We start from the raw sequence: 27,536 nt of genomic DNA, 5'->3' as shown, positions 1-27,536 counted from the left end.
TAGTGTACTAGTGATTGGGCTTAAAGGGTAATTTGCAAGTGCTAGAAAAAGTATCCAAACTATGAGCTTGCATGTTCTGTTTCCTAGGAATAACAACAAAATCAATTTCAAGAAGTTCTTTAATCAAATATAGAACAATTTCTCTGTATTAGTTAAGTCTAGGATTATTCAAAGAATACTCTCCTCTAATTTGTTTTATGATCAATTTAGAGGCTCCCATGATAGAAACTCTCTTGGCTCCAAGATTTCTTACAATTTGCAATCCTAAGATTAAAGCTTCATACTCTACCATGTTGTTTGTGAATTTAAAGTTTAATCTAAAGGCATGACCTTCAGAATGATTATTTTCCATATGATGAATCCAAAATCCTGCACCTGCTCCTAATCTGTTCACTGAACCATCAAAGTCTAAGTGCCACCTAGATTCATGAAATATATTTTCACTATCAGCTTCTTTATGTTCTTGTTTGACAACTGTGTTATTGTCCTTTTCAGTATCTAAATTACATAAAATGAAAGAATCCATATCAGAATGTACAAAATAAATAGGATAGTTCTGTGGTTTATCTGTACTACTGACCATGTATTCCATTAAAGTTTCTTTATAAAGCACTTTGGGCTAACCAAATACTGAAATTGTGGCATAAGACATATATAATTGTAGAGATCACTGCAATTTTGCTCCCCATGAGCGAGATAATAGCATTCCATACTTTGGAGGGATGTCAGCAACTACAATATCCATGACAATACTCTTACCTGGGTATTGAACCAGAGTGACACACAAGTCTTTTATTAGGCCCAGACACTTGACTTTACTACAATCAAAAGAGAAAAGATCTTTGTATGGTCTGGTTATATCTAAATCCAATGTTTCCATGATTGATTTAGGAATTAAATTGTGAGATGCTCCTGAGTCGAACATAGCATTGTGTAAGATTTGATCATGAATAGTCAAGCTAATGTAGAATGGAGGAACACCACTTTGTTCATGTTTGCCATTTACCTTAGGACTAAAGATTAATTCTAGTTGGTCATCATTTAGATTAATAGAGTCTTCTCCTTCATCTATATTCAATGTTTCAGTGATCTGGGCTTTGTAGGAATCATTTTTGATCAATTCTGTTAAAGGAGCTGATATTTTTAATTTGGCAATTTTAGTTTTGACATTAAATGGAGTCTATGTTTTGCCTAATTGAATGACTTACTCCTTGGAAATTGGGTTTGTGTGGTCTTTTCCTTCTTATCTTTAGTTGTTAATTCAGTTTTTGTTTGGGTGTCCATTGTTTTACTATTTTCAATTCTTTTTTGTGGAAAAGTTTGGGAAGCAGTTGAAATCTGAATAGCATTTGAAGTTTTAACAACAGTATCTGTAATGTATACAATTTTTGGATTGGCTACAATCTTTGGAGTGAAAGTTTTTTGGGTTTCCCTAGAGAGAATTTGCAGTACTTTGGTTGCAGGAGCTCCCGCTGTTTTCTTGGTCTGAGTTTGGACAATTTTATTAGTAGGGGATTCTGCGTTTTTCTTACTCCTAAGGTTATATTGCTTATGAACTACATTAATAGCAAATTCATAACTTTTTTTATAATCAAAGGACTCTCCCGAATAACTGTTGTAACATGCATAATTCATGTTCTTCTTGGGTAAGAAAAATATTATTACCATCATTTATTCCCATTAAGTTAATCTGGGTGTTTTCTTCTTCTTCATTTTGGTGAGAATTTTCAGCATAGTTTTCTTGGAAAGGTGGTCTAATATTTTGATCAGGTGGCCCTTCTCTAGGTTTACCACTCTTGGGATTCTTCCTAAAGTTTGGATTTCTTATTTCAGGACCTTGTTGTTGATTATCCCATTGTGGATTTTTTTCCATAATTTCTAATCTATCCACTAACTTTTCTAAAATTTTAGCCAAAGTATCTATCTTAACATCTGAAGTGGATGGTTCTTCCTTAAAGGTAACTCTCCTCTCATTCCTCATTCTAGCTCTTTTAGCCAACAAGTTAGCTTCTACGCTAACTGGATGTTTGATATTTGCAGGGATTGCATTGCAAATACTGTTAAACCTAGTACAATACTCTTGAATATATTCATTAGGAACTATTCTAATGTTTTCATATTCAGATAATATTTGTAAAGGATTTTTCTTCCTTTCCCATCTATTGATGAACAATCTATGGAAAGCAGGTAAGTCAACAATATGACCAGCAGGTAAACCTTTAAACCAATTCCTGACACCTCTTGCTACTGTTTGTGCAAATAATCTAATTTGTACATCTTCTTCATCAATTTCATGTAATTCAAAATAATAACTCATTTTATTTACATGTTGTTGTGTAGTATATTGACCAGTACCATCAAAATGAAAGATTTTACTTTGATAGTCTTGGGGAATGGCATGTACTTGAGTTGGTAAGGTCAAAGGAGCATATGTGGCAGCCATGGCTAAGATTCTAGATTGGCTAGGAGGTAATGTGGTAGTGCTTGAAGATGAACTTGAAGGGCTTACAAATGAGCTTGAAGTGCTAGAAAATGAACTTAGAGTAATTGGAGATGGAAATAAAACTCTGGGCTAAAGAGGAAGCTTGGGGATGAATGATTTTGTGGAATGAAGTGTAGTGGAAATAATAGATGAGGTTGTACTAAATAAATATCAATTTACAGACTTTGAAGGAATGGTAGAAGGCTTAGGAGTAGCAGCAATTAGGGCAGCTAATTCAACTGATTATTGAAAATAAGCTTCATCTATGTGTCTTATCAAATTTGAGGTTAAAGCATCAATTTTGTCAAAAGTTTCCAGAACATGTTGATGTAAATCAAGATGAATAGTATTCTTCTTTGATTCAATAAATTGAATAAAAGCAGGGTCTATTACAATATCATGGACTAAAGTTTCAGATTTGGTACGAAACAATGAATGCTCAAATGATAAATCAAATTGAAGATCCTCTAAGTTTGATAACTCTTTAGGAAGTGAATTTGCTTTGGTTAGCTGACTAATGCTTTCTTGACTTTCTACTTTATTGTTTTTTCTCAAGATTTTGTCTAGATTATCAACAATTATATCAGGGTTTGGATCTGGATGTGCCCTGGTATAGTATGTTCTTTTGGAAGCCAGAATTTTAATTTTTTAACTTTTTAATGAAACCTTTGACAACCCTAAATGGCCTTAAGGTGCAAAGATGAGATTTAGGATTTCATTTAAGGTTTCTTGAACTGAGGACTCGATTCCCCAGTATGGTCGCCACTATGTTATCACTTTCAACTTTCCCTAGGGTTGTCATGTTGTGTTCAAAGAAAGGATAGAGGTAGCCACAAAACTACTTTTGAGATCAGGATCTAACCTTCCTAATGCTCAGAGGGGGCTCTCTCTTAATGATTTAACTTTGTTGAGTTAATTGATTTTAGGCTAGTTATTTAAGATTAATTGGGTTTTGATTTGATTTGGTGGTGGAATCACTGATTCAGATGGATAGATAAGTGTCTTTTTACCATTGGGCCATGGAGTCCAAATGTCAAGAAAACAGGACTGAATCAAGTTCTAAAGATAGTGTAAAGAGGGCAAGGTAGCTGAGTAAATTCAGATCTTTTAGGCTGGATGGTGAAGTGGTTTTTCTATCGGGGTCAAGGAGTAGTCAAGGATTCCTCAAATCGGATAATGAGGGAAATGAAAGAGGTCAATCGAAAATAGGAAGCAATGAACTCTGGATATCAGAAGAAAACATAAAAATGAATAATTGTTCAAGACAAAATGTACTTAAACAAATTCTGTAGTAACTTTCTAGTTATTTCCTTCAAATTTGAAAACATGTATGTATGTGAAATAATTAAGAAAATAAAAATTTAACAAATGAAAGATACTTCACTGAAGTGGCCCAACACATGAATCCTGTAATGCAATGCCTTTATTACTCAGTCCAGTCTACTGACTTGAAAATGTTTACAATAAACCCTCTAGTTTTTAGATCAATATAACTATAGAAATGTTCAACAATCCACCCTCTATACTTTGAATTATGAAGTATTTATACAATAAACTATTACAAAATATCCTAAATCGTTTTATGAATTATTCAAGGAAAATAAAATATCTTCATGCAAGAAGATAGAGACACCTAGGAGACTAAAAGGCTAGTTGTCGCTTCTTTTGTTGATTTTGTTGTTTGTTGTTTTGATCTTTTGCAGCTTTTTGTCTTTGGTTGTTGCTCTACATTGGCTGTCCTTTTACTTTGCCTTTTCACTGATACTCTTTCATCTTTAAACTCTGTTTTTCATTTGATACTCTTTGAGTTAGTTGATTTGGTGTTTTACCTTCACTTCTCTGTAGTCGCTGTTTACCTTGCATTTTTATAGTAAATCATTCAACTTTTCCCAAGTTTTTGCATCTGGTAATTTAATATTTACCATTCTTCTATAGACTTCATCAGTTTCTATATATTTTGCAAAGGTAGGCTTGTTTACAAAAAGATTCTTTACCTCGTGCTGGAGGTAAAAGAGGTTCTCAAAATTCTGGTAAAGGACTTTTCTTGTAGGAATCCCTTTCATGGAGGAATTATTGGCTTGCTCCTTTGCTACTTCTCTGATTCTCTTGTCATAGTCTTCATGTAGCATCAACTTGTCATTAATCACCAATGGGTTAGGTAGACCTTTCTAGCTCAAAGCATCAAATTTCACCATAAACCTGGCTATTTCTAGCTCCATTGTTTGGCACTTCTCTTCAAGATGTATCATCAGGTTCCTCTTTGTTATTACCTTCTTTACCTCTATTATGGTCTTAGTTCTGTCAGCTATTCCAACCTCCTACAATTCATACTTTTTCTTTGAGTTAAGGAACTGGATTATTCTCGAGGCTTCTTCTAGCATATTTCCAAGTTCAGCTCTAACCCTTTGAATTGCCTCACTAGCCTCTTTGACCAAATCATTCTGCTCAACTATCACCTGTATAGATGGCCAAATATCATTGACTGATTCAATGCTATTGGCCCATAAAAGTTGTTTTGCTTGGGCTAGTGGGTCTTTCAGTGCTAATTCTTTCTCCAACTTCTGTATCCTTTCATTCAACTTGTTTGACTTCTGCGTCTCATTCTTATGCATGATTTGAGCCAGTTTCTTTTCATCCTCTAGAATTTTTATTTGTTCTTTAAGTCTATTTATTTCAGTGGTTTGGATGGACATATTCTCCATGGATTTGACTAGTTTAGATGCTTCATCACTAGGATGATCTGCTGCTGTTGTTGAACCTATTGCTGATGTAGTTGTTGATACAGTTGGAAGTGTTGTAGCTACAGGAGCTGTTGTGGCAATAGCTATTTCAATGCTGGCCTGTTTCTCCTATACTAATTTGTCCATTTCATTCTCCATTTCTTTTAATTGAGCATTTAACAGGAGAATGAGGTCCATCATCTCATATTTCTGGCTTCGGCTCTCTATAACTTCCTTGGTCTGTGGATGTTCAGAAGGAGGCGACTTCAGTTGGTGCTTCAATGCAACAATGTCTTCATTATTCTTTTTTATGAGCTTTTATGCAACCTTGATGTCATTTGGATTATATCCAATCTCAATAACCAATTCTTCTAATGACTTCATTCGGTTATCCTTTGCTTGTGAGGATGCCTTCCCTAGCTTAAACTGTGTTGTGATGTTATCTAGAGAATTTTGAAGTTTTTGTACACTCATAGCCTTGTTGGTCATTGTTGAGGATATCATTTCTCCTGCTTTCTTATGAAATTCAATCTGATCTATGGGATGAACATCCTTGGCCAAAACTTCAAATTATGTCTTTCTGTAATCTGTTCATGACTTAGACTATTGTACTCTGGGCTGCAAAAAGGTCATTTGCATTTTACTTGTTTTAATGTCAAAAGTTGAAAGTAACCTATTCTGATTTCTAGGAGCTTGTTTGAAATACTGAGCATAGGTTTCAGCTTTCAATGCCTCATTTCTCAACTTTATACTTCTCCTTTATGTCTTTTTCCTTATCCACTGGTTTTCTTGATGATGAGACCTCAACGCTAAGATGTTTTTGAATACTTTGAGTATTAGAGGTGGAAGGCTGATGAGTTTCCTCTGAAACTATTGGAGATGTGTTCTCTCTGAGCACTATACTTGTATCAATGATTTGAAGTGTCTCAACTATCTCAACTATCTCTTCTTTCTCTTTTACAGGATTTAGCTTGGGCTTCTTCCTATACATGATTTCAAATTTGTCATGTGTTGTATCTATGTTTGAGCAAGAACCTTCATCCTTGCTCCTTTTTGCATTTCTGTCCTGGGTTGGAGTATGCAGAATGGAACTAGTATCCATCTGTTTCTCCAGAACTATTAAGGTATTTTCCAACCACTCTGACTAGTTGGCATATTTTTCAATGTCTGGCCTGGACTCATGCATGAAAGGGCTCAATCTAATTTTGAGTCTTAGTTTGATTATGACTCCTAAAGGGTCATATTGCCATTTGAAGTTGTTACTAAACTTCATTTCCTGTAAACATTTTTATGCTTCTTCTCCAGCGTCCCTATTATTGTAGATAAAATAACCAATCTGATTTTTTATTTTGAACTGTGTTTTCTTCCTAGCTGATAGAAAATTCACATCATTTGAGTTTATGATCTGCCTAATATACTCTAATGAAAATATTCTCATGGGGAGATATTTGGGCAACTTATAGGGAGTGAGTTGGCATCCATACACCCTAATTTCAGTGTGGTCCTGGTATAAATACCAGTCTCCTATTCTACTGTTTTTAGACAACTGCAAAACTCTCTTTATCTCATCATTGATCTTGGGTTGATTGATACTGCTTAGCACATTAACAACTGGATGAAAAAAGGAATCAATGAACTCCTTGTAGCTGAAAACAGTGGAATGTTTTTGGATTAAGGGTGTCCAAAAGATGACAGATCTAGGATGGCCCTTAGTGTCCAGCTTTTGGATTTTGACTGGAAACCTGTTTGATTGGAAATATAGGAACATGTGGAACAATACTGAAGAGTATTTGAATACTCTTTCATTTGGCAATCTGATCAATTGATCATGGATTCTGTCTACTAAGAACTGGGCAAAATTGAAAAATGTAGCTAAGGGCTTGCCCAGGAAAAAAATAGAGAGGAAAGAAAGTATAGGCTCATATACATGCTCATCAATGGTATATCCTAGAATACAAGAGAGCATGGTTACAATTTATCTGGCCCTCATAGAGAAAATAGTGGCAGAGTATGGAGGAATGTATGTAAGGATATGAGCCTCTTCTAGGATGAAATTCTGAAAGATTTGAGACCTCTTGGGCAGGTCTAGCTTTAAGCATAGTTCAAGTAGGTTTTCAATAGAAAACAGGGTTTCATTTGGCTTTGGTTAGATATGCAACATTTGGTTTATTGACTCTACAGTGATTTTAAACAAAATCTGCTAGTTAGGAGAGACTATGGCTCTTTGGCTTGGGATATAGCAGAGTTGGCATAGGTGGATGCTTTTAGGGAACTGGTATACCTTTGGGAACAAGTATTTGGGCAAATTTGATTCCCATAGATGAATGTGATCATTTTTGTTTAGGAATTTATCTTTACACTAGCAGTGGAGTTTTAACAAATGGCTAGGGGAAACAATGTTTTTGATCTGGAAATATCTTTCATCCAATGGGAGGTGGTGAATATCCAAGTGAGGGGTTTGGAGGGGTTTTTCATTCAAAATGCTTTGGGAAGCCATAATTTTGTTTATTTATTGAATTAATCTTTCTCTGGCTTTAGGAGTAGGGTTAGGATCTCTGGAACAGTGAGAAGGGTGAATATAGTCTGTAGAAAAGGGTTTCTTCAGATGCACAGTGGGTTTCTCTAGTTTGGTAATGTTTTTAATTAATTCAATTAATTAACCTTTTATAAACATTGTGCAAAGCTTAAGTAGAGGGCCTTTCTGTTTCTTTCGAGAATACCTGGAAAAACGAAGATTAGGTGTGCAGTCAGGGTTCTGTGGTAGCATCGGAGGCTTTCTAAGGCCTGAATGGTCTTTATGCTGCTTGAAATCAGAGTCTACAGTGTCTTCTGGTTTTAAATGGGTTAAAACGGTAGAGTTTCTAGGCATTAGAATTGGTTGACAGAGGTTCTTTGCAACGAAATAACAATGAAAAGTGTAAATGGGTGGCTTTTTGGTTTTTAACCAGCAACGATTAATTTTGCGCACGAAATTAATGTGTGAAAAGTAGGCGGTTTCATCCTATGCGGGGAGGTAGTATTATGGCTTATCACACTGCTTTTGAGTGCAGGGTGGTATTTTTTGAGAGTAGACGATATAACGTGGGGCTGCCAAGAAGCAAAAAGGTGATCGGCCAAAACCATGAATCTCACATGCTTTTGAGATCTTAACAGTTGGACGATGGGAGTGCGCGATATGGGTATGGGCCGTTGGATCTGCAGGTGGGTGATCGGAGGGCTATCGCGTGGCGGTGTTGTGAGAGATAAGTCAGGTATTGATTGGTAGGGCCTAGGGGTAAATTGTGCGGCAGGTTAAATATATACAAAGGTTTTGTGAGGGTCAGAGAATTATAAAGTGGGGGGTTTGAAATATATAAAGCGGGACTATATGTTAAAATAATATAAGGGTTGAGTTAAAAGGGTATCGGGGAGGGTTTTTCAATGGGGCCCGATACATTTAACTTTTAAAACTCAGGATAAGGGGGTTTTAGTGGGTTTATAAGGGAAAATGAGATGAAATAAGAGGAAAGGTAAAATGAAGGGGTAGGGATATTTTTACAAGGGGAAATGAAGAGGGAAGGGTCCTTTGGAACCAAGAGGGGAAAAACATTAGGGAATGAAAGTAATGAAGGGGTAATGAAGGGAAATTAATAATTTATACATGTAAGGGGTTTAATTGAATGAGAGGAAATTAGTGAATGAACTTTATAGAACTTTTAGGGTAAATACCCCAAAGTAATATACAAATTTTGTGAATGTCATTTCTCTTTGATAATTCCTGCTGCACATGAAACACATGATCAAGCATTATGAAGGTGTATATGAGCTAGAAACCTTATGCATTTCAAAACCTATTTTACCTACCCTTTATTTATCCTAGCATTTTCTCTTCATTTATTGGGTGCATTTGAGCATGTTGACCATTTATTTCTTTTTCTTTGACAAGCAAAAAATCTAATTCTAACCTTATAACTTCCAATGACTCATATTAAACTAATGAACTCATTATTATTCTCTACCTAACTACTGATCTACCAAGATTAAACAGTTTGGCTAAATATTTATTTCTCTATCTATCAACATGAAATTTAAAGCATAAATGAATCAAGATTAAACTATTTGACCTTCATGGATTGTGGCATTTTTGACAAGCTACACACAATCTTATTTTGCAAAGGCAAAGTAAAACGTAGTGGCATTTGAATTTGCATCACTTTCATTTTCTATTTTTTCTCTCTTTTTGGTGGGGTTCATATTTTATTTTCTTTTTTGATCCTTTTCTTTTAGTCCTTTGATTTTTCTTTTAGGACTTACCCTCTTTTCATTTTTTATTTTTAATATGGGAAAACATTTTGTAGAAAGCAAAAGTATCTACAATATTACAAGACTAATCATAACTAATTCAAAATTATGAATCATATTATTATAGGACCCTAAGAGGGGCTGAATAAAAACTCTGTTGATCCATACTCATAACATTAGAAGCTCAAGCAACCCATCATCTCCACAACTCTGCTTATCATTAATTGAAATTCTAAGATTATTCTGCCAATTTTTGGCAATGAAAGAAGTGCATCAACTGTCGGCGGGGGTAGTTATTTTTAAAAACCAAACCTACTTTCTTCAATATATATTCAAATTTTGGCATTTTATTTTCCATGTGCTACAAAATTATTTCGCTAAGAGCTATCACAATCTATCCACCCTCGAGAGGTGCAATCTCGTAGAAGAAAAATAATTTAGACGACCACATTTTCATCTACATTGTCATAATAGTAGCAAATAGAAAAATATGAATTTATACTTGAACACTAACATCTAGAAGATTCGACAATGCAAAAATTACACAACCTGAAATTTAATAACAGTAAAACAGAGATTTTCAAAATAAATATCTAAAGTTGATTCATCTTAGCCTGAATATGTCAGTGACATATCCATTGGTTAATCCACACAATAGAATTTATAAATTAGAATACTGATCTCAATTTTTTATAAGAAAAAAATAAAATTTAGGTGAACACATCTCTCAAGTTCAATCTCAAATAAACTAAATGGTCAACAACTTACCAGTGACATTTCATGGTGGAACTATATTTTCTCATGTAGGGAAGCCTCATTGGTGGTGTAAACTCTCTCTTCCACATTAGTTCTATAAAAAAATCCATATATTCCTGACCCTTCCCATCCAAATCCACATTTTTTCTAACAGTGAAACCTCTAAAGAGAAGAGCATTGTGTTGATCGTGTTCCAGGAGAGTGATATTAGCTGCGATGTTTCTATAGTGCAGGAGATTGATATTAGTTGGGGTGTTTATGTAGTGTTAAATATACTTTTCACAGAATCAATTGCACACTGCTCATATGCCCCACAAAACAAATGTACTAAGAAGAAATGACCCCACTATGGATGATGAGGCATCTCCAACCTGGCCTGCAAATAATCAATACTTACAATATGTTCATGTGTTACAATAAAGATCAACAAGGTGAACAGTTGCACAAATCAAGATTCATTTGATAGTTAGAGTAGTGGGATATAATGGTGGAAGAACTTTCAATCGTCTAACAATGAATCTAATAGTGCAGAAGAGTGTAGAGTGGCAGCTAAGGGAGTTCTTCCCAGAGGGAACGCCTTATGGCGTAATTACAATATATTAATATTAATATTGATATTATATTTAACAATAATATTATTAATAATATTAATCTTTTAATTTCAATATATTAATATTAGATTTAATGATGTTTTTTACATAGTATGATAAAAACAATTATAATAAAACTACATCAAATTCATATTTTCAAATATTACAACTTTGACATGGAAATATTTATGTCTTTAAACATTTTAATATAGCCATAGGATATGGTTTTTCCTTTTAAATATTTAATTAAAATAAATATTAAAATATTTTGGAGTTACACTTTCGATTCTTTGTGTTGAATTGAATTTCTAGTTTTTTTATTCATATGGTTATTTGGTCGACATTTTATTACGCCGTAAGGCGTTTCCTTTTGAAATGAATTGCCCCAGCCGATGACGTGTCCTATTGTTCACCGTAGATTTGTGGTGTTAGACGATTGAACAAAGTTTGGCCATTGATCCACACACTCCCCTTTTGTCTCCTAACCTATTGGCCTCTTGGCAGATTAAGCATTTCTTGCTGTCAAGCCTTGCATGGACTCTGGAGGCCTTTCATACGATGGTCATGATTTTTGCAGACTATGAGCCCAACTGGCACTGCAACATAGAGAAACCCTTTGAGGATTTCCTTTCCATGAAGCATGGGTTCGAATCCTGCAGTTCCACGGGATCTGTGTGTTCCATGGATCGGGCGTCATGGGGCTGGGACGGAGGGAGCGGAGTTTCAATGGTTTCTGAATGGGTCTCGTTTGTGATCAGAAATATAAAGTTGGGGTTCTGCAGTCCGTGTTTTTCATCGCGTGTTTGATCGGTAATTGATATTTTCAGCCCCTCTGTGCTTTTATATCTGATGGCTGATGGCCATTAAGATTTTCTTTTAGTTTCTGATTTATTTTTTGATACAGGTGCAGGGATATTTGGGCAATTGTCGGATTCTTCGCTGGGAGGGAAGGGAGTGCTGAGGTTGGTCTGTATTTGCAACGCCATCCTCGGTTTCTTGACGGCCTTCTCGCCCAATTTCTGGGTTTATTTGATTCTCCGTTTATTGACGGGAATTAGCAGCGGTGGCCTGGGGTTGTCGTAATTCGTCTTGGCGACGGAAGCCGTCGGACCGTCCAAGAGAGGACCGGTTGGCATGTCGACTTTGTACTTATTTTCCCTCGGCATAGCTCTGCTTCCAGCTCTCTCCTACTTTTCCAGCAACTGGAGATATCTGTACGTCGTGAGTTCGATTCCCTCGGCCTTGTATTGCATCTTCGTCCTGCCGTTCGTTTCGGAGTCCCCACGGTGGTACCTGGTGAAGGGCAGGCTGCAAGAATCCATGGGCATCATGAGATCAATTGCGGCCAAGAACGGTAAATAGCTGCCGGGGGGAGTTTCTTTGGCCCTGGCAGGCGACGAACAGGATGCGGCGGACTCTGACGAGTCATCGAGAAGCCTCGTGGATGTTTTCCAGTCGCCTGTGACGCAGACCCGAATGGTTTTAATGGCGTTCATTTGGTTGGCCTGTGGAGTGGGCTATTATGGTTTGAGCCTAAACGTTGTAAATCTAAGTACACCTGAGCATTTTCCTCAACGGAATCGCAGAAATGCCCGCCTTTGCCCTGACGGCGGTCATGTTAGAAAAATTCGGACGGCGAGCGATGCTGGTCTCCACGATGCTGCTGAGCGGAGTGGCTTCTGTGTTGGGAGGCCTGATGTCGGCCCTACTCCATGTTCACAGTTCGAATCCCAACTCCACAATGGGCATGCCAAGCTGGGTTGCCGGGCGCATGCGGGGATTTCTGAGCGGCGTGCAGTTAGCATGTGGCGTGGTAGCAATATTCGGCATGGCGGGGACTTATAATTTGATATATATATACACATGCGAGCTGTTTCCAACAGTAGTGAGGAACGCAGCGCTCGGGCTGGCGAGCGAAGCGGGACAAATCGGCGCCATAATCGCTCCGCTGGTGGTGGTGATGGTAACTGTAAATCCTTCCCTGCCGTTTGCAATTATCGGCGTTTCGGGTATTGTGGGAGGGTTTCTGGCTTTCAAGCTTCCCGAGACTTTGCATCGCCCTCTGTATGAAACCATGGCAGCTTTGAAGCATGCAGAGCCCACTACTTGTGCTTAATTTAATTATTTCAAAACACAGGAGAAACGATGGAATGGGGAGATTTTACTTCCATCAATGGTTAATGTGATGTTAATGAAGCAACTGCTTTCAGAGGTAATTTTGGACTTAAGAAAATATTGAGATTTGGCAAGTTGAAAAATCATACCAAAAAATCATGTTATCTTACCATGAATCATGACTCATTAGTTTTGTAAGGGGACTTGACTTTTCTGCTATTGCAAAGACTGTAACATTCTTCCTCCAGAAAATGATCATATAAACAGTGTGAGAATAAAGATGATCATGCCAAGACTGATCATATAAACAGTGTGAGAATAAAGATGATCATGCCAAGACCGATGGATGAAAAATGAGACATCCCGGATGATCATATAAACAGTGTGAGAATAAAGATGATCATGCCAAGACCGATGGATGAAAAATGAGACATCCCGTTTAGGCCAGGTGATAAGAAAAGACCTGAGAATAGCATCTGATCCTGACACCATAAAAAACCTCTGTGAGATCGATGATGTTTATGATCAAATAATTTTTGCAACATTCAAGACTGAAATGATCGAAACATTTGAAAATGATAGAAGTAATAGAACTCAGCTCATACTGAATCCCCAACCACTAAAGAGAGGGAAGATATGGGAGAAACTGACAGCCGTGCTTCGAATAGGGGTTGGAAAATTAAATTATGGCAAGGCAGGTAAAAAATGATATTTATGCAGTAAACTATATATGTATATGTAACCCACTTCCCTTGGAAAGCAAAGTGCAATAAAAAAAGCAACTTAGAACCAATAAAAATTGATATTTATGCAGTAAATTAGTTCTATTTCATGAGTCCCCAACTGTCCAAACCATGAAATGTTTGGGGGTGTGCTCTGGTCATTCTAAACACCCCTCCTCCTATCTCCCCATTTCAGTTGTCTTGGAAACTTGTACACATAGTTCAAATTCAATTGGGGTGCCCAGAAAGTTTGTTTTCCAATCCAAAAAATGGACTTATGCAAATGGGGAGATGTGCTTCCTTTAAATTCCAGAAGGATTACATTTGGGCTAGACTATGTTAGGCATTGCAAGTGGCCCAGTTTTGGGGTCTTCTAAGATGAACCATGCATCACAATCACTTTTTTTTTGCCAAGCTGCGGCAACAGGGAGTTGCTCTTTCCATAAAAATAAGACAGTGCTTAAATTTTGTCCCAACCGTTTATTGGTGCTGTGGAAGACTAGATCTTTGGTGCGTCGCCTGACACACCATTGAACAATGATCTCATTGGTTGTTCAGCTGAAATTTCTATTTTTTGAAATTGCTTACTTTATAACATGTTTTTAAAGGCAACACAACATGTTGCAACTTGCATGACAAGTAATGTCCAACTGTGGGACATGCAAGGACAATGGGTTTAAATTTCTATTTACAATTGTGCATCAATTACATATAAATAATGACTTAACTTAAGCCCAAATATGTTATAGCCAAAATATAACAAGGGAGTCTTACTAAGATTATGTTGGATATGTTACAGTTGGAGAGTCTTCCTGCAATGGTAGCAGGGGTCTGGTCTGATGATCCTACCATGCAGTTAGAAGCACCAACTCAATTCAGGAAGCTTCTCTCTGTTGGTAATAGTCTTGAGTATATGTATCTTTATTACCATTTTCTTTTGTCTTTAGGAAATGGCCATCTGAAAAAATATATGTGACAGAAGCTGTGGGACATGCAAGGACAATGGGTTTAAATTTATATTTACAATTGTGCATCAATTATATATAAATAATGACTTAACTTAAGCCCAAATATGTTATAGCCAAAATATAACAAGGGAGCCTTACTAAGATTATGTTGGATATGTTACAGTTGGAGAGTCTTCCTGCAATGGTAGCAGGGGTCTGCTCTGATGATCCTACCATGCAGTTAGAAGCACCAACTCAATTAAGGAAGCTTCTCTCTATTGGTAATAATCTTGAGTATATGTATCTTTATTACCATTTTCTTTTGTCTTTAGGAAATGGCCATCTGAAAAAATATATGTGACAGAAGGCAGTCCTCCAATTGAGGAAGTTATCGCTGCGGGTGTGGTCCCTCGACTTGTAGAGTTTCTTGCAAGGGATGATTTCCCTCAGCTTCAGGTATGATTTGTTTTTCAATTGAGATTCTAAGTATTGAATTGACATTATATTGTGGTAATCTAATATCGTTTTAATTTGGTCATATTATAGTTTGAGGCAGCCTGGGCTTTAACAAATATTGCGTCCGGAACCTCAGAGCATACCAGAGTTGTGATTGATCATGGAGCTGTGCCTAAGTTTGTGCAACTTCTTAGTGTTGCCAGTGATGATGTCAGAGAACAGGTTGCATTTTGGACCTTTCCATGTTATCTTACCATGAATCATGACTCATGAGTTTTGTAAGGGGACTCGACTTTTCTGCTATTGCAAAGACTGTAACATTCTTCCTCCTGAAAATGATCATGTAAACAGTGTGATAATAAAGATGATCATGCCAAGACTGATGGATGAAAAATGAGACATCCCGTTTAGGCCAGGTGATAAGAAAAGACCTGAGAATAGCATTTGGTCCTGACACCATAAAAAACCTCTGTGAGATCGATGATGTTTATGATCAAATAATTTTTGCAACATTCAAGACTGAAATGATCGAAACATTTGAAAATGATAGAAGTAATAGAACTTAGCTCATACTGAATCCCCAACCACTAAAGAGAGGGAAGATATGGGAGAAACTGACAGCCATGCTTCGGATAGGGGTTGGAAAATTAAATTATGGCAAGGCAGGTAAAAAATGATATTTATGCAGTAAACTATATATGTATATGTAATCCACTTCCCCTGGAAAGGCAAGTGCAATAAAAAAAGCAACTTAGAACCAATAAAAATTGATATTTATGCAGTAAATTAGTTCTATTTCATGAGTCCCCAACTGGCCAACGCATGAAACGTTTGGGGGTGTGCTCTGGTCGTTCTAAACACCCCTCCTCCCATCTCCCCAGTTCAGCTGTCCTGGAAACTTGTACACATAGTTCAAATTCAATTGCGGTGCCCAGAAAGTTTGTTTTCCAATCCAAAAAATGAACTTATGCAAATGGGGAGATGTGCTTCCCTTAAATTCCAGAAGGATTACATTTGGGCTAGACTATGTTAGGCATTGCAAGTGGCCCAGTTTTGGGGTCTTCTAAGATGAACCATGCATCACAATCACTTTTGTTTTGCCAAGTTGTGGCAACAGGGAGTTGCTCTTTCCATAAAAATAAGACAGTGCTTAAATTTTGTCCCAACCGTCTATTGGTCCTGTGGAAGACTAGATCTTTGGTGCGTCGCCTAACACACCATTGCATTCACCATTGAACAATGATCTCATTGGTTGTTCAGCTGAAATTTCTATTTTTTGAAATTGCTTACTTTATAACATGTTTTTAAAGGCAACACAACATGTTGCAACTTGCATGACAAGTAATGTCCAACTGTGGGACATGCAAGGACAATGGGTTTAAATTTCTATTTACAATTGTGCATCAATTACATATAAATAATGACTTAACTTAAGCCCAAATATGTTATAGCCAAAATATAACAAGGGAGTCTTACTAAGATTATGTTGGATATGTTACAGTTGGAGAGTCTTCCTGCAATGGTAGCAGGGGTCTGCTCTGATGATCCTACCATGCAGTTAGAAGCACCAACTCAATTCAGGAAGTTTCTCTCTCTTGGTAATAGTCTTGAGTATATGTATCTTTATTACCATTTTCTTTTGTCTTTAGGAAATGGCCATCTGAAAAAATATATGTGACAGAAGCTGTGGGACATGCAAGGACAATGGGTTTAAATTTCTATTTACAATTGTGCATCAATTACATATAAATAATGACTTAACTTAAGCCCAAATATGTTATAGCCAAAATATAACAAGCTAGTCTTACTAAGATTATGTTGGATATGTTACAGTTGGAGAGTCTTCCTGCAATGGTAGCAGGGGTCTGCTCTGATGATCCTACCATGCAGTTAGAAGCACCAACTCAATTAAGGAAGCTTCTCTCTATTGGTAATAGTCTTGAGTATATGCATCTTTATTACCATTTTCTTTTGTCTTTAGGAAATGGCCATCTGAAAAAATATATGTGACAGAAGGCAGTCCTCCAATTGAGGAAGTTATCGCTGCGGGTGTGGTCCCTCGACTTGTAGAGTTTCTTGCAAGGGATGATTTCCCTCAGCTTCAGGTATGATTTGTTTTTCAATTGAGATTCTAAGTATTGAATTGACATTATATTGTGGTGATATAATATCGTTTTAATTTGGTCATATTATAGTTTGAGGCAGCCTGGGCTTTAACAAATATTGCGTCGGGAACCTCAGAGCATACCAGAGTTGTGATTGATCATGGAGCTGTGCCTAAGTTTGTGCAACTTCTTAGTGTTGCCAGTGATGATGTCAGAGAACAGGTTGCATTTTGGACCTTTCCATGTTATCTTACCATGAATCATGACTCATGAGTTTTGTAAGGGGACTCGACTTTTCTGCTATTGCAAAGACTGTAACATTCTTCCTCCTGAAAATGATCATGTAAACAGTGTGAGAATAAAGATGATCATGCCAACACTGATGGATGAAAAATGAGACATCCCGTTTAGGCCAGGTGATAAGAAAAGACCCGAGAATAGCATTTGGTCTTGACACCATAAAAAACCTCTGTGAGATCGATGATGTTTATGATCAAATAATTTTTGCAACATTCAACACTGAAATGATCGAAACATTTGAAAATGATAGAAGTAATAGAACTTAGCTCATACTGAATCCCCAACCACTAAAGAGAGGGAAGATATGGGAGACACTGACAGCCGTGCTTCGGATAGGGGTTGGAAAATTAAATTATGGCAAGGCAGGTAAAAAATGATATTTATGCAGTAAACTATATATATATATATATATATGTAATCCACTTCCCCTGGAAAGGCAAGTGCAATAAAAAAAGCAACTTAGAACCAATAAAAATTGATATTTATGCAGTAAATTAGTTCTATTTCATGAGTCCCCAACTGGCCAACGCATGAAATGTTTGGGGGTGTGCTCTGGTCGTTCTAAACACCCCTCCTCCCATCTCCCCAGTTCAGCTGTCCTGGAAACTTGTACACATAGTTCAAATTCAATTGGGGTGCCCAGAAAGTTTGTTTTCCAATCCAAAAAATGAACTTATGCAAATGGGGAGATGTGCTTCCTTTAAATTCCAGAAGGATTACATTTGGGCTAGACTATGTTAGGCATTACAAGTGGCCCAGCTTTGGGGTCTTCTAAGATGAACCATGCATCACAATCACTTTTGTTTTGCCAAGCTGCGGCAACAGGGAGTTGCTCTTTCCATAAAAATAAGACAATGCTTAAATTTTGTCCCAACCGTCTATTGGTCCTGTGGAAGACTAGATCTTTGGTGCGTCGCCTGACACACCATTGCATTCACCATTGAACAATGATCTCATTGGTTGTTCAGCTGAAATTTCTATTTTTTGAAATTGCTTACTTTATAACATGTTTTTAAAGGCAACACAACATGTTGCAACTTGCATGACAAGTAATGTCCAACTGTGGGACATGCAAGGACAATGGGTTTAAATTTCTATTTACAATTGTGCATCAATTACATATAAATAATGACTTAACTTAAGCCCAAATATGTTATAGCCAAAATATAACAAGGGAGTCTTACTAAGATTATGTTGGATATGTTACAGTTGGAGAGTCTTCCTGCAATGGTAGCAGGGGTCTGCTCTGATGATCCTACCATGCAGTTAGAAGCACCAACTCAATTCAGGAAGCTTCTCTCTATTGGTAATAGTCTTGAGTATATGTATCTTTATTACCATTTTCTTTTGTCTTTAGGAAATGGCCATCTGAAAAAATATATGTGACAGAAGGCAGTCCTCCAATTGAGGAAGTTATCGTTGCGGGTGTGGTCCCTCGACTTGTAGAGTTTCTTGCAAGGGATGATTTCCCTCAGCTTCATGTATGATCTGTTTTTCAATTGAGATTCTAAGTATTGAATTGACATTATATTGTGGTAATCTAATATCGTTTTAATTTGGTCATATTATAGTTTGAGGCAGCCTGGGCTTTAGCCTTTAACAAATATTGCGTCGGGAACCTCAGAGCATACCAGAGTTGTGATTGATCATGGAGCTGTGCCTAAGTTTGTGCAACTTCTTAGTGTTGCCAGTGATGATGTCAGAGAACAGGTTGCATTTTGGACCTTTCCATCCATTTATGTTACTTAGAAATATTTTTGAAATTTGCCATCTCTATGTTCAATGTGCTTTCTTTACAGGTCTAAGGGTTCTTTTGAACTAATTGAGATAGTAATGTTCGTTTCATTGTAAGGACCATGTATTACAAAACGTAATGTCGGTGATGTACATTTATTAAGCCCCATGGTGTGGTTTGCCTCTCACAATTTTAATCTGTTTGATGGACAATAGGTTTTAGGTTTTGAAGATCTATTGAGGAGTGGTATTTGCAGTCTCTGCTCTAGCCAGGGAATGGACTATTCAATCGACGTGGGTGTTTAGGGGGGAAAAAAAAGTTATGGCTGAACTGGAGCATTTGCTGCTAGAAGCAGCTGGTCGAACATCTACCAATGATGAAAAGCAAAACCAAAATCCTACGAAAGGGAGACTGGAAGATTCTGATTCAGATGATGGCAGTGACTCGAAATACATTGATGAAGATGATTCAGATGATGCTGGAATAGCAAATAGGAAGGCTTCTGGGTCAAGAATGCCCCTGCAAAAGAGATTTGATTCTGGTGACAAGGATGATAATTACAGGGGTTGCTGTGATGATTCCGATAGCGAATTACCCATAGGAAGTGATTTATACAAAGATGATGAAGATAGGGAGCAACTTTGAAGATATTAGAAGCATAACAATAAGGAGATCAAAACTTTCCAAGTGGTTTATGGAACCATTCTTTGAGAATATCATTGTGGGCTGCTTTGTAAGAATTGGGATAGGAATGTCCAGGTCAGGATAGAGTACTTACCGTCTTTGCATGGTAAAAAATGTTGATGTGACAGACCCTGATAAACAATACAAGTTTGAGAACCGCACCACATACAAGTATTTGAATTGTTTCTGGGGTAGCAAGAGCAGTGCAACAAGATGGCAGATGGCCAAGGTGTCTGATTCACCTCCACTTGAGAAAGAGTTTTCAGATTGGGAACGGGAAGTAGAACGCAGTGGTGGTCGGATGATTAGTCGAGCAGAAGTTGAGGAAAAAATAAATGCGCTAAAAAAGATAAATCAATTTGTGTATTTTGCAGAAACTGTAAAACAAATGTTGCAGGAAAAGAAGTTGGCTTCCAAAAGGCCATCGAATGTGGCTGCTGAAAAGGACAGGGTTAGAAGAGAGATGGAGCTAGCGGAGAGCAGGCATGATTATTCAGAAGTTGAGAGAATTAAAGTGAGATTGAAGGAACTAGAAGTCCTTTCTCTTCAGAGAAAAAGCAAGGATGCAAAAGCGTTGATGCTAGTAGAAATGAATAAGAAAAACAAGGCTGAAAATTTCAAGAACACTTCTGAGATCAAGCCTCTAAACCTTAATCTTAAAGCAGGTGAAGCAGGGTATGATCCTTTCACTCGGCGTTGGACTCAATCTCAAAATTATTATGATATAAAGGCGAAGGTTGCTGAAGACAACACTGATGCGAACAAAGAGGCAGATGCAGCCAAAGTAGAGGAAGCCATAGCAATAGAAACTACTGAGGATGATGGAAATCTTGTCGACAATGATGCTCCTGTATGAGAAGATGCAAGGGTGTATTCTTTGCATGATTTTGAACTTCCAATTTCACTTGCTGGACTGCAGAAATATGGGGGTGCTCAAGGGGTCCCTTAGTTTTTATGGCTAGAAAGCAGAAGATTGAGTCAACTTGTGGAGTGCAAGTTCCTAGCAATGATGCAAGGAGGCATAGTCTGACATTAACTGTGAATGATTACAAGCGTAGAAGAGGCTTGTTGTTAAAATAAATAATGATATTTTCTCTGCTTGTTGGTTTCCCCATTTAATTTTTATATGAAAGATTCGGAAATTTCCTTTTGGGATTGCCAGAAACATATGCAGAAAAGCCTTAAAGTGAACATTTTTGTAAATTGTTTCAAATTCTATATGTAGTGTGCCATTATAGGCACTTTAAAACACAACTGCAATAACCTAGTCAACCAAGGATTGTCTTTTAACAGTAGCAACATCATGGATTGTTGGCAGGCATGAAATCAACAATGTTTTAGAAATATAGGCTGTATTTTCTTGACATCTAAAGTTCAAGGGTGTTTTTTTGTCTCAACCATTCTGCTAAAAAATGGTATAGAGTGTTCCAAAAGGATTCCTTTCCTCTAAGTAACACTATTCCACCATAAGTTATCATGCAGTTGGTGAAACATGGCATTTTATGTTGTTTGAGATTGATGTTGAGTGATGCCTTTTTCTAAATTATTGTTGAAATATGTATTGTTTTTCATATTCATGTAATAAATGTTGTGTTTTATTAATTTATGTTGTTGTAGTATAGTTTGCTTAAATGCTTTTAGAGTTGTGGTTGTTTTGTTGTGCTTAGTTGTTTATTCTTGCTTTTGATTGATTGCAATTCTATCTAATAAGCAACTATCTTTTACATGGTAAAAAAGTTTGGCTGAATCGAGGAAAACATTCGAAAATCTGGAAGAACTTTGGTACAGCCAAATAATTCGGTTCAGTTGGGATTCGTATAGTCAATCTGTTGTTTGTCCAAAACTGAACCAAACCAAATCCAATTTTAACCCAAAAAAATCATCTTCCCAAGAAACCCTAAAGAATTCTTAAGAAAATGCATTTTAACTTTCAAGCCACCAATGAATATGTTATTTGCCCATTTCTTCTCCCTGTCCTGCCAATGCCTGTCACTACTCCCTCGTTTAGGAGATAGCCATGGGAGATTTCAGGAGACTATGCTGCTGCTGATGCCTAGAGAGGTTTGTCTATTCTGTTCATGTGTGAAGTCTCGAGGAGACTGCATTTGTAGTTGGGAAACTGTTGCCTGCACCTTAAAGGCCTGCTTAGACCTTCATAAACAAAGTTACACTCAAATGAAGCATGCCAACTGAGCCAACATACTAAATAAGTAGATTCCACTAGGTATTTAGTCATATATTCTCTGTTTGCTATGTGCTTATTTAATTTTTATTTTTCAACTTGAAAGGGTGTACCTAATGTCTGTGCATATCCTTATTACTTCCATCTTACTTCTAGAACACCTAGAACAGGTTACATGACCTGCATTATCAAAAGTAGAATCACAACACACGCAAACAAATACATACGCCCACCAAGCACAAGAAAATAGTGTGATGGCTATCAACTTTTTAAAATCAAACTTGTAATAATCTCAATAATAAATCTAATGTTCTTTAGAGAAGACCTGCTACTTTTTGCTGGGTTTCGTACAGTTTATTGTGTATGATAAGGAAATACATTTTCTTGAAGGGATTGCATCAGAAGGCTCAACGGACCTTTGAGCATTTTTGTAGGGGTTTATGTTATCCAATCATTAAAATTTTTGATAAAATTAGTCTGGACTATCCACATACCTATTTTTTTCAATAAATTTGAAGAAGTGCATGTTTTTGCTTTAATAATATGTATACTCCTGAATTTTCTGAACTGTAGTTTTGTGGGCCAATTGTTTTCTGTATTGTATGGTATCCACATTTGAATTTAGATTCTATCTTGATAACTGTCATTTCTTAGTATGTTTTTATGAATATATTCCATTGTAAGTGTTCTTTCTCTTATTACATTGGACAAGAGAATACGGCTGTCTTTGACAATGTGAAGTTGTTGAAGATGCAAAAATTCCCTTGCTTTACATGATCCAACTTGACCTTCAATAGAAACGTTGCTAAACACAATGAGAAGTTTCATGTTTCTTTAGAGAGCATCACGAAAGGCTTGTGTAATTCCTGCATTGTTTTGGTTGATGCCTTGCTGAGGAATCATTGAGACTCATCATGGTTTTGTGGTCCAATCAGAACCTATTCAATACTCACCTTCATTGACTGTATTAGTTGGACACAAACCCTGTCAAAACTCTCAAGCCAGTAGGGCTTGGGCACAATGTTAGTTCCTCAATACGGTGATCAAAGTCTATCTTCAGCATTACAATTGTCTTCACGCATCCTTTTTCTAAATAAATCTATATTACATGTGCTTGAAGGACTATCTTTGAAGTCTCTATTCTCCGGCAATGTTGAGGTCTAAGTTCATGTAGGCAATTCTATGTTGAAATTATACTTGCATACCGGAATCTTATATTGGTGGAAGATCGTTACTCAAATGTCTGCCAAAAAGAGCACCCATTCTGACACACCACCTATGCAAAGGAAGAAGCCTCACAAGTGTTTGGGCTCCTTTTCTCTATCATGGCTGGGGAAGTAGCCGAGAGTAAATATCTCTGCAGGCATGAAGTCCAATAAAGATAATGTATAAGACATATTTGACAACCAAAAATTGCATCTAAAATGCAAAATATGTTCCCGACCTTTCAGAAAATGTGGAGTCCAGCAGAATGTGAGGCCAACACTATCATCGAAATTCCAACCAGATATGAATCTTTCAGTCTTACGGTATTATGGGACAATAACATCACTGATATATGAACTATATATCAAGCTTTCAATCCTAAAATATAAGTGTTGGATGCTTCACTGCAAAGCCTAGAAGCCTTCTTTCAAATGTAACAACTGGATGATGCACAAAAGTTGATGCTAATAGAAGTCCGTATGGAGCGACCAACCCTTAACATGGTGGTGGGCTCTTGTACGAGAATCCTTCTTTCAAATTTAACAACTGAATGATGCACAGAAGTTGATGCTAAAAGAAGTTAGTATGGAGCGACCAACCCTTAACATGGCGGTGGGCTCTTGTACGAGACTTAGTCAACTCAAATTCACCTCCTACACAAACTTTGATATGGTTCAAGCAAGAAATGCAAGATAGGTTATACCTGAAGGGGAAAGCAGAGGAAATCATGAAGCAATGGATTCACGTAAGGCAAGTACCTGGTCAAAGGCATCAAACAATATTTTTGATGGCTTCAAGTCCATGGTGATGAACTTGGAAGTTCCTCGACTCACTTCTTAGAGGACTCTCAACCAAAATATCCAAATAAAAATGGACCTGCTTAGTATAAATGCTTTGGAGAATTCTTTACAAGTAGCTTTCGAGTTTGAGGCCAAGCTTCAGAAGAAAATGTACTAAGCCTCTACCAACTAAAGCAAGGTTCTCGAAGCCTTATCTTTTAGAACTGTCTCTATTAGTAACTCAGAGCAGCCTTTAAATCAAGGAAATGATTACACAATAGATAAAATTGGCCAGCACTTATCAAAAATTCCATCCAGCCAGATAGTCGATGCTCAATCCTACTTTATATTTTCTAAGGACAACCAATAACTCCACGAGGATAACATGATCCCTATTTAGCAAATACACCGGCTGCCCGCTCAAATGGCTGGTACCTATAATCATAGCCCTGTATGGATAAAAACTGATGACTACGAGTTACATTGGCTCTATATATTGATGACAGTTTCTTTAGCTTTGCCAACAATCATTGTACTCTAGTATAGACTAAATGGACACTGGAATTTCCATTATCCAGAAGATGGAATCTTACCCAAGGCATTCACAAAAGTTGTTGCCAACCCACAACTGGTTGAAAATAATCTCCATCATCATAATAAACTTTATGCCCATAATATGCACAAATGGTAACACATGATACATCTCCCAAACCAATGGAGTCCAACTAAAGTCTAATCCGAGATCCTCCATTCTCAACACTTTATACATAAAAAAACTTGTCTGTAATCGGCCTCTCTTTGCACTTTTTGGGGCAATTTCTAGTTATATTAAGTTACTTGAAAAATCGGTCTCCTACAATGTATTTTAGGTATTAGAGGAAGGAAATGGTTATTTCCATTGATTGAGGAATCATTTAGGCAATTTCAGTCTTGTAGAAAAGATTTCTGTTGGTTTAGCCTGGGCTCGAAACTTTTTCGTTGTCATCTAATTAATGAATGCATTAGGTTGACCATAAAAAAGTATCCATTTTCATAATACACATTATCGTCCACCCTTGATTTCAACAATGCCCATTCACATGTCGCTATTCTTCCCCACTCTATGCCTTACGACATTTCCTTTGCAACATAAGGTGCAAATGCTAGTTATTATTATTATTATTGTTGTTGTTGTTATTTTATTAGAGATGTTACATACTTGCACATCCTCCTCATGCTGGATTGTAGAATGCACCTCTCATTGCAATTATAAATTCACATTTATTTGGAATTTGTGATATAATATGCTCATGCTAAAGACATTTTATGATAGTAATTTTTTATAATCAACCATTTTAGTGTTTCACAAAGTACATCATGGAAATTTGTTATTATTATCCCTGCCACTCCTAGGTATATCACATTCAATAAACCTTTGACCATGAATTATTTGTGGTTTGACAAAAAAATTAAAATGCATTTTACAATGTTTACATTATAAAGGAAAAATAATTTATTTTTTTTTTAATTATTTTAATTTTAATTTTTGTTCATTTGATTGGCTTAAATGACTTGGGTACTATTTTATAATGATTATAATCCTTGCATCCATGTATAGAAATTAAATGAACATGTGTGTTTGTATTGAAATGCCTTGAGTCCGGTGTTCAACGAAGGAGGGTATCTATTAACGTGTGGTTTTAGAAAAACCCTCGTCCTTGCTTAAGGCTAAAATTTCTTCCCTTCCTACAGTCATATTTGGTTGTCGATGGGTTCACACAAACTAATCTAAAAATAAGATAGAACTAATGTTTTACAAGTTAAAAATAATGGGTCTTCAAAATTGTCTTCGTTCACGAGTGTTCAAGCACTAACACGTAAATGAAAATGAACTAAAAAATATGCATGAAGCATGCGATACTCAAAAATAAACTGAAGAGATGTAAGAGATAGGAAAAAGCACATAAGCATAACCAGATGATAATGGAGTTCACCCATATTGGGCTATGTCTCCGGGCCTTGCTCCAAATATAATGAGGTTGCTTTATTGAGTTCAATAATTGAAAAATGAGTATATATATATATATATGTTAAAAAAAGAAACAAATATCTTGTTGAGTGGTGATGTCTATCCTACAAAGGGACGTTCTCCTACAAAGAACTCTCACTCGAAGTTATTTGTACAATAATACAAAGAAGAGTAAAATGTACATGCTTACATCTATTGCTCGGATTCAAAACATACTCAGCATCATCACCATCATCTCATGAATTTGAGACCAAAAATTGTAGACAAGAACGCTTTCCAATGAAGTGTCAACAATATCTTCTCTCAAATTGTGCCATCCAAAGCTCAACTGAAAATCAATCACTTAAATGATAAAATGAACATGCACAGATGAGTTCCTTATGAAATTTGGAGTATTTTGAGTATATAATTGACTATGTTTCACTCAGGCCCTCTAGGCCCTCACTATGCATTCCTCGTACCATAAATCCTCATCAAAACTACAACAAGGCACTCTCTAATGAAGTGTATGTTTCTGCTGCTTCGAATGGAAACAATAATACTACCAAGATATCAAGAAGTCCCAAGAACTCCTGTCACAATACCATTAATGAATATGAGTTTTCAATGTCATTATCTAAAGAACATTTTTGGACTGGTCACTGATTGGAAAGAGTTGGCACAAGAAGCCTAGGTAGTCAGGAAAAGTTGGCAAGTAGTTACCAAAGTAAAGAACTTTCCTCTAGAGAAATTTGATCATCCCTAATATATCTTACCCCGTCTCGATAAATATATTATGTAAGTCAAGTACCACATGATAGTATAAAATAAACTTCTTTTATGTAGTTAATTATGTAAGTCAAGTACCACCTAATAGTATAAAATCAACTTCTTTTATGTGGTTCTAGTTAGAAACAAGCATGAAATAACTTATTTTGATGATTTTCATAAGTTTGCATGTGTAAAATATCCAATGATCATGTTTCTTCACAGGTGTGGTTGATACAATGTCAAGCCATTCCCCAGGGTTCCTTCATGTCTATGAGTTGCCTCACATGCAAGGCATAATTTTCAAAGGGATCAGGATGGGTCTCAGTTCTAGGTGGTTTCGGTAGTATAGATAACCCTCGAAAATGATACTTAAACCAAAGGAAACCCACTCTTTGTGGTGCATCTCCCTATCCTGTGTTTCTTGAGGCACCTCCCCAAAACCTATTCAGTAATAACAGTTAAACCATTTATTTTTAATAGTTGATATTATTCCAACTATATTTTCATAAACCACTACAATGATCTTATGATTGTATGTTTGTTTGGACAATATCACTTTGGAACCAAAATATATTTTCATTTTCTCTTTTTCATCCGATTAAATACTGTAGTTTTATATTTACCCTGCATCACAGAGATAATCAACTTGCTCATTTCTTGGCTTCCTAACACTAGGGCCATGCATCCAAGGTAAAATATGGTTTATAACGAATCAATA

At 36.6% G+C, this 27,536-nt stretch overlaps 1 protein-coding gene and 2 pseudogenes across 1 annotated transcript; all 3 read left to right on the top strand.

Annotated features, from left to right (window-relative positions):
* The first annotated feature begins 2,441 nt into the window (after positions 1-2,441).
* Positions 2,442-12,945, top strand: LOC149196359 (organic cation/carnitine transporter 4 pseudogene; annotated as a pseudogene).
* Positions 12,946-16,884: 3,939 nt separating this feature from the next.
* LOC149196358 (importin subunit alpha-2-like) lies at positions 16,885-19,120 on the top strand. Its single transcript, XM_089408264.1, has 6 exons — positions 16,885-16,999; positions 17,083-17,174; positions 17,265-17,396; positions 18,684-18,739; positions 18,832-18,955; positions 19,046-19,120. The coding sequence occupies exons 1-6, from the start codon at positions 16,885-16,887 to the stop codon at positions 19,118-19,120; spliced, it is 594 nt and encodes a 197-aa protein (XP_089264390.1).
* A 410-nt stretch (positions 19,121-19,530) lies between these two features.
* Positions 19,531-21,117, top strand: LOC149196357 (protein RTF1 homolog pseudogene; annotated as a pseudogene).
* Positions 21,118-27,536: the final 6,419 nt, after the last annotated feature.

This window comes from Pinus tabuliformis, chromosome 2_2 (assembly GCF_031772625.1).
Source record: "Pinus tabuliformis cultivar Carrire ecotype Pingquan chromosome 2_2, CPIR1, whole genome shotgun sequence".
Taxonomy (NCBI): domain Eukaryota; kingdom Viridiplantae; phylum Streptophyta; class Pinopsida; order Pinales; family Pinaceae; genus Pinus; species Pinus tabuliformis.
Note: the sequence above shows the minus strand (reverse complement) of the source record. Positions and strands in the feature narration are given on the sequence as shown.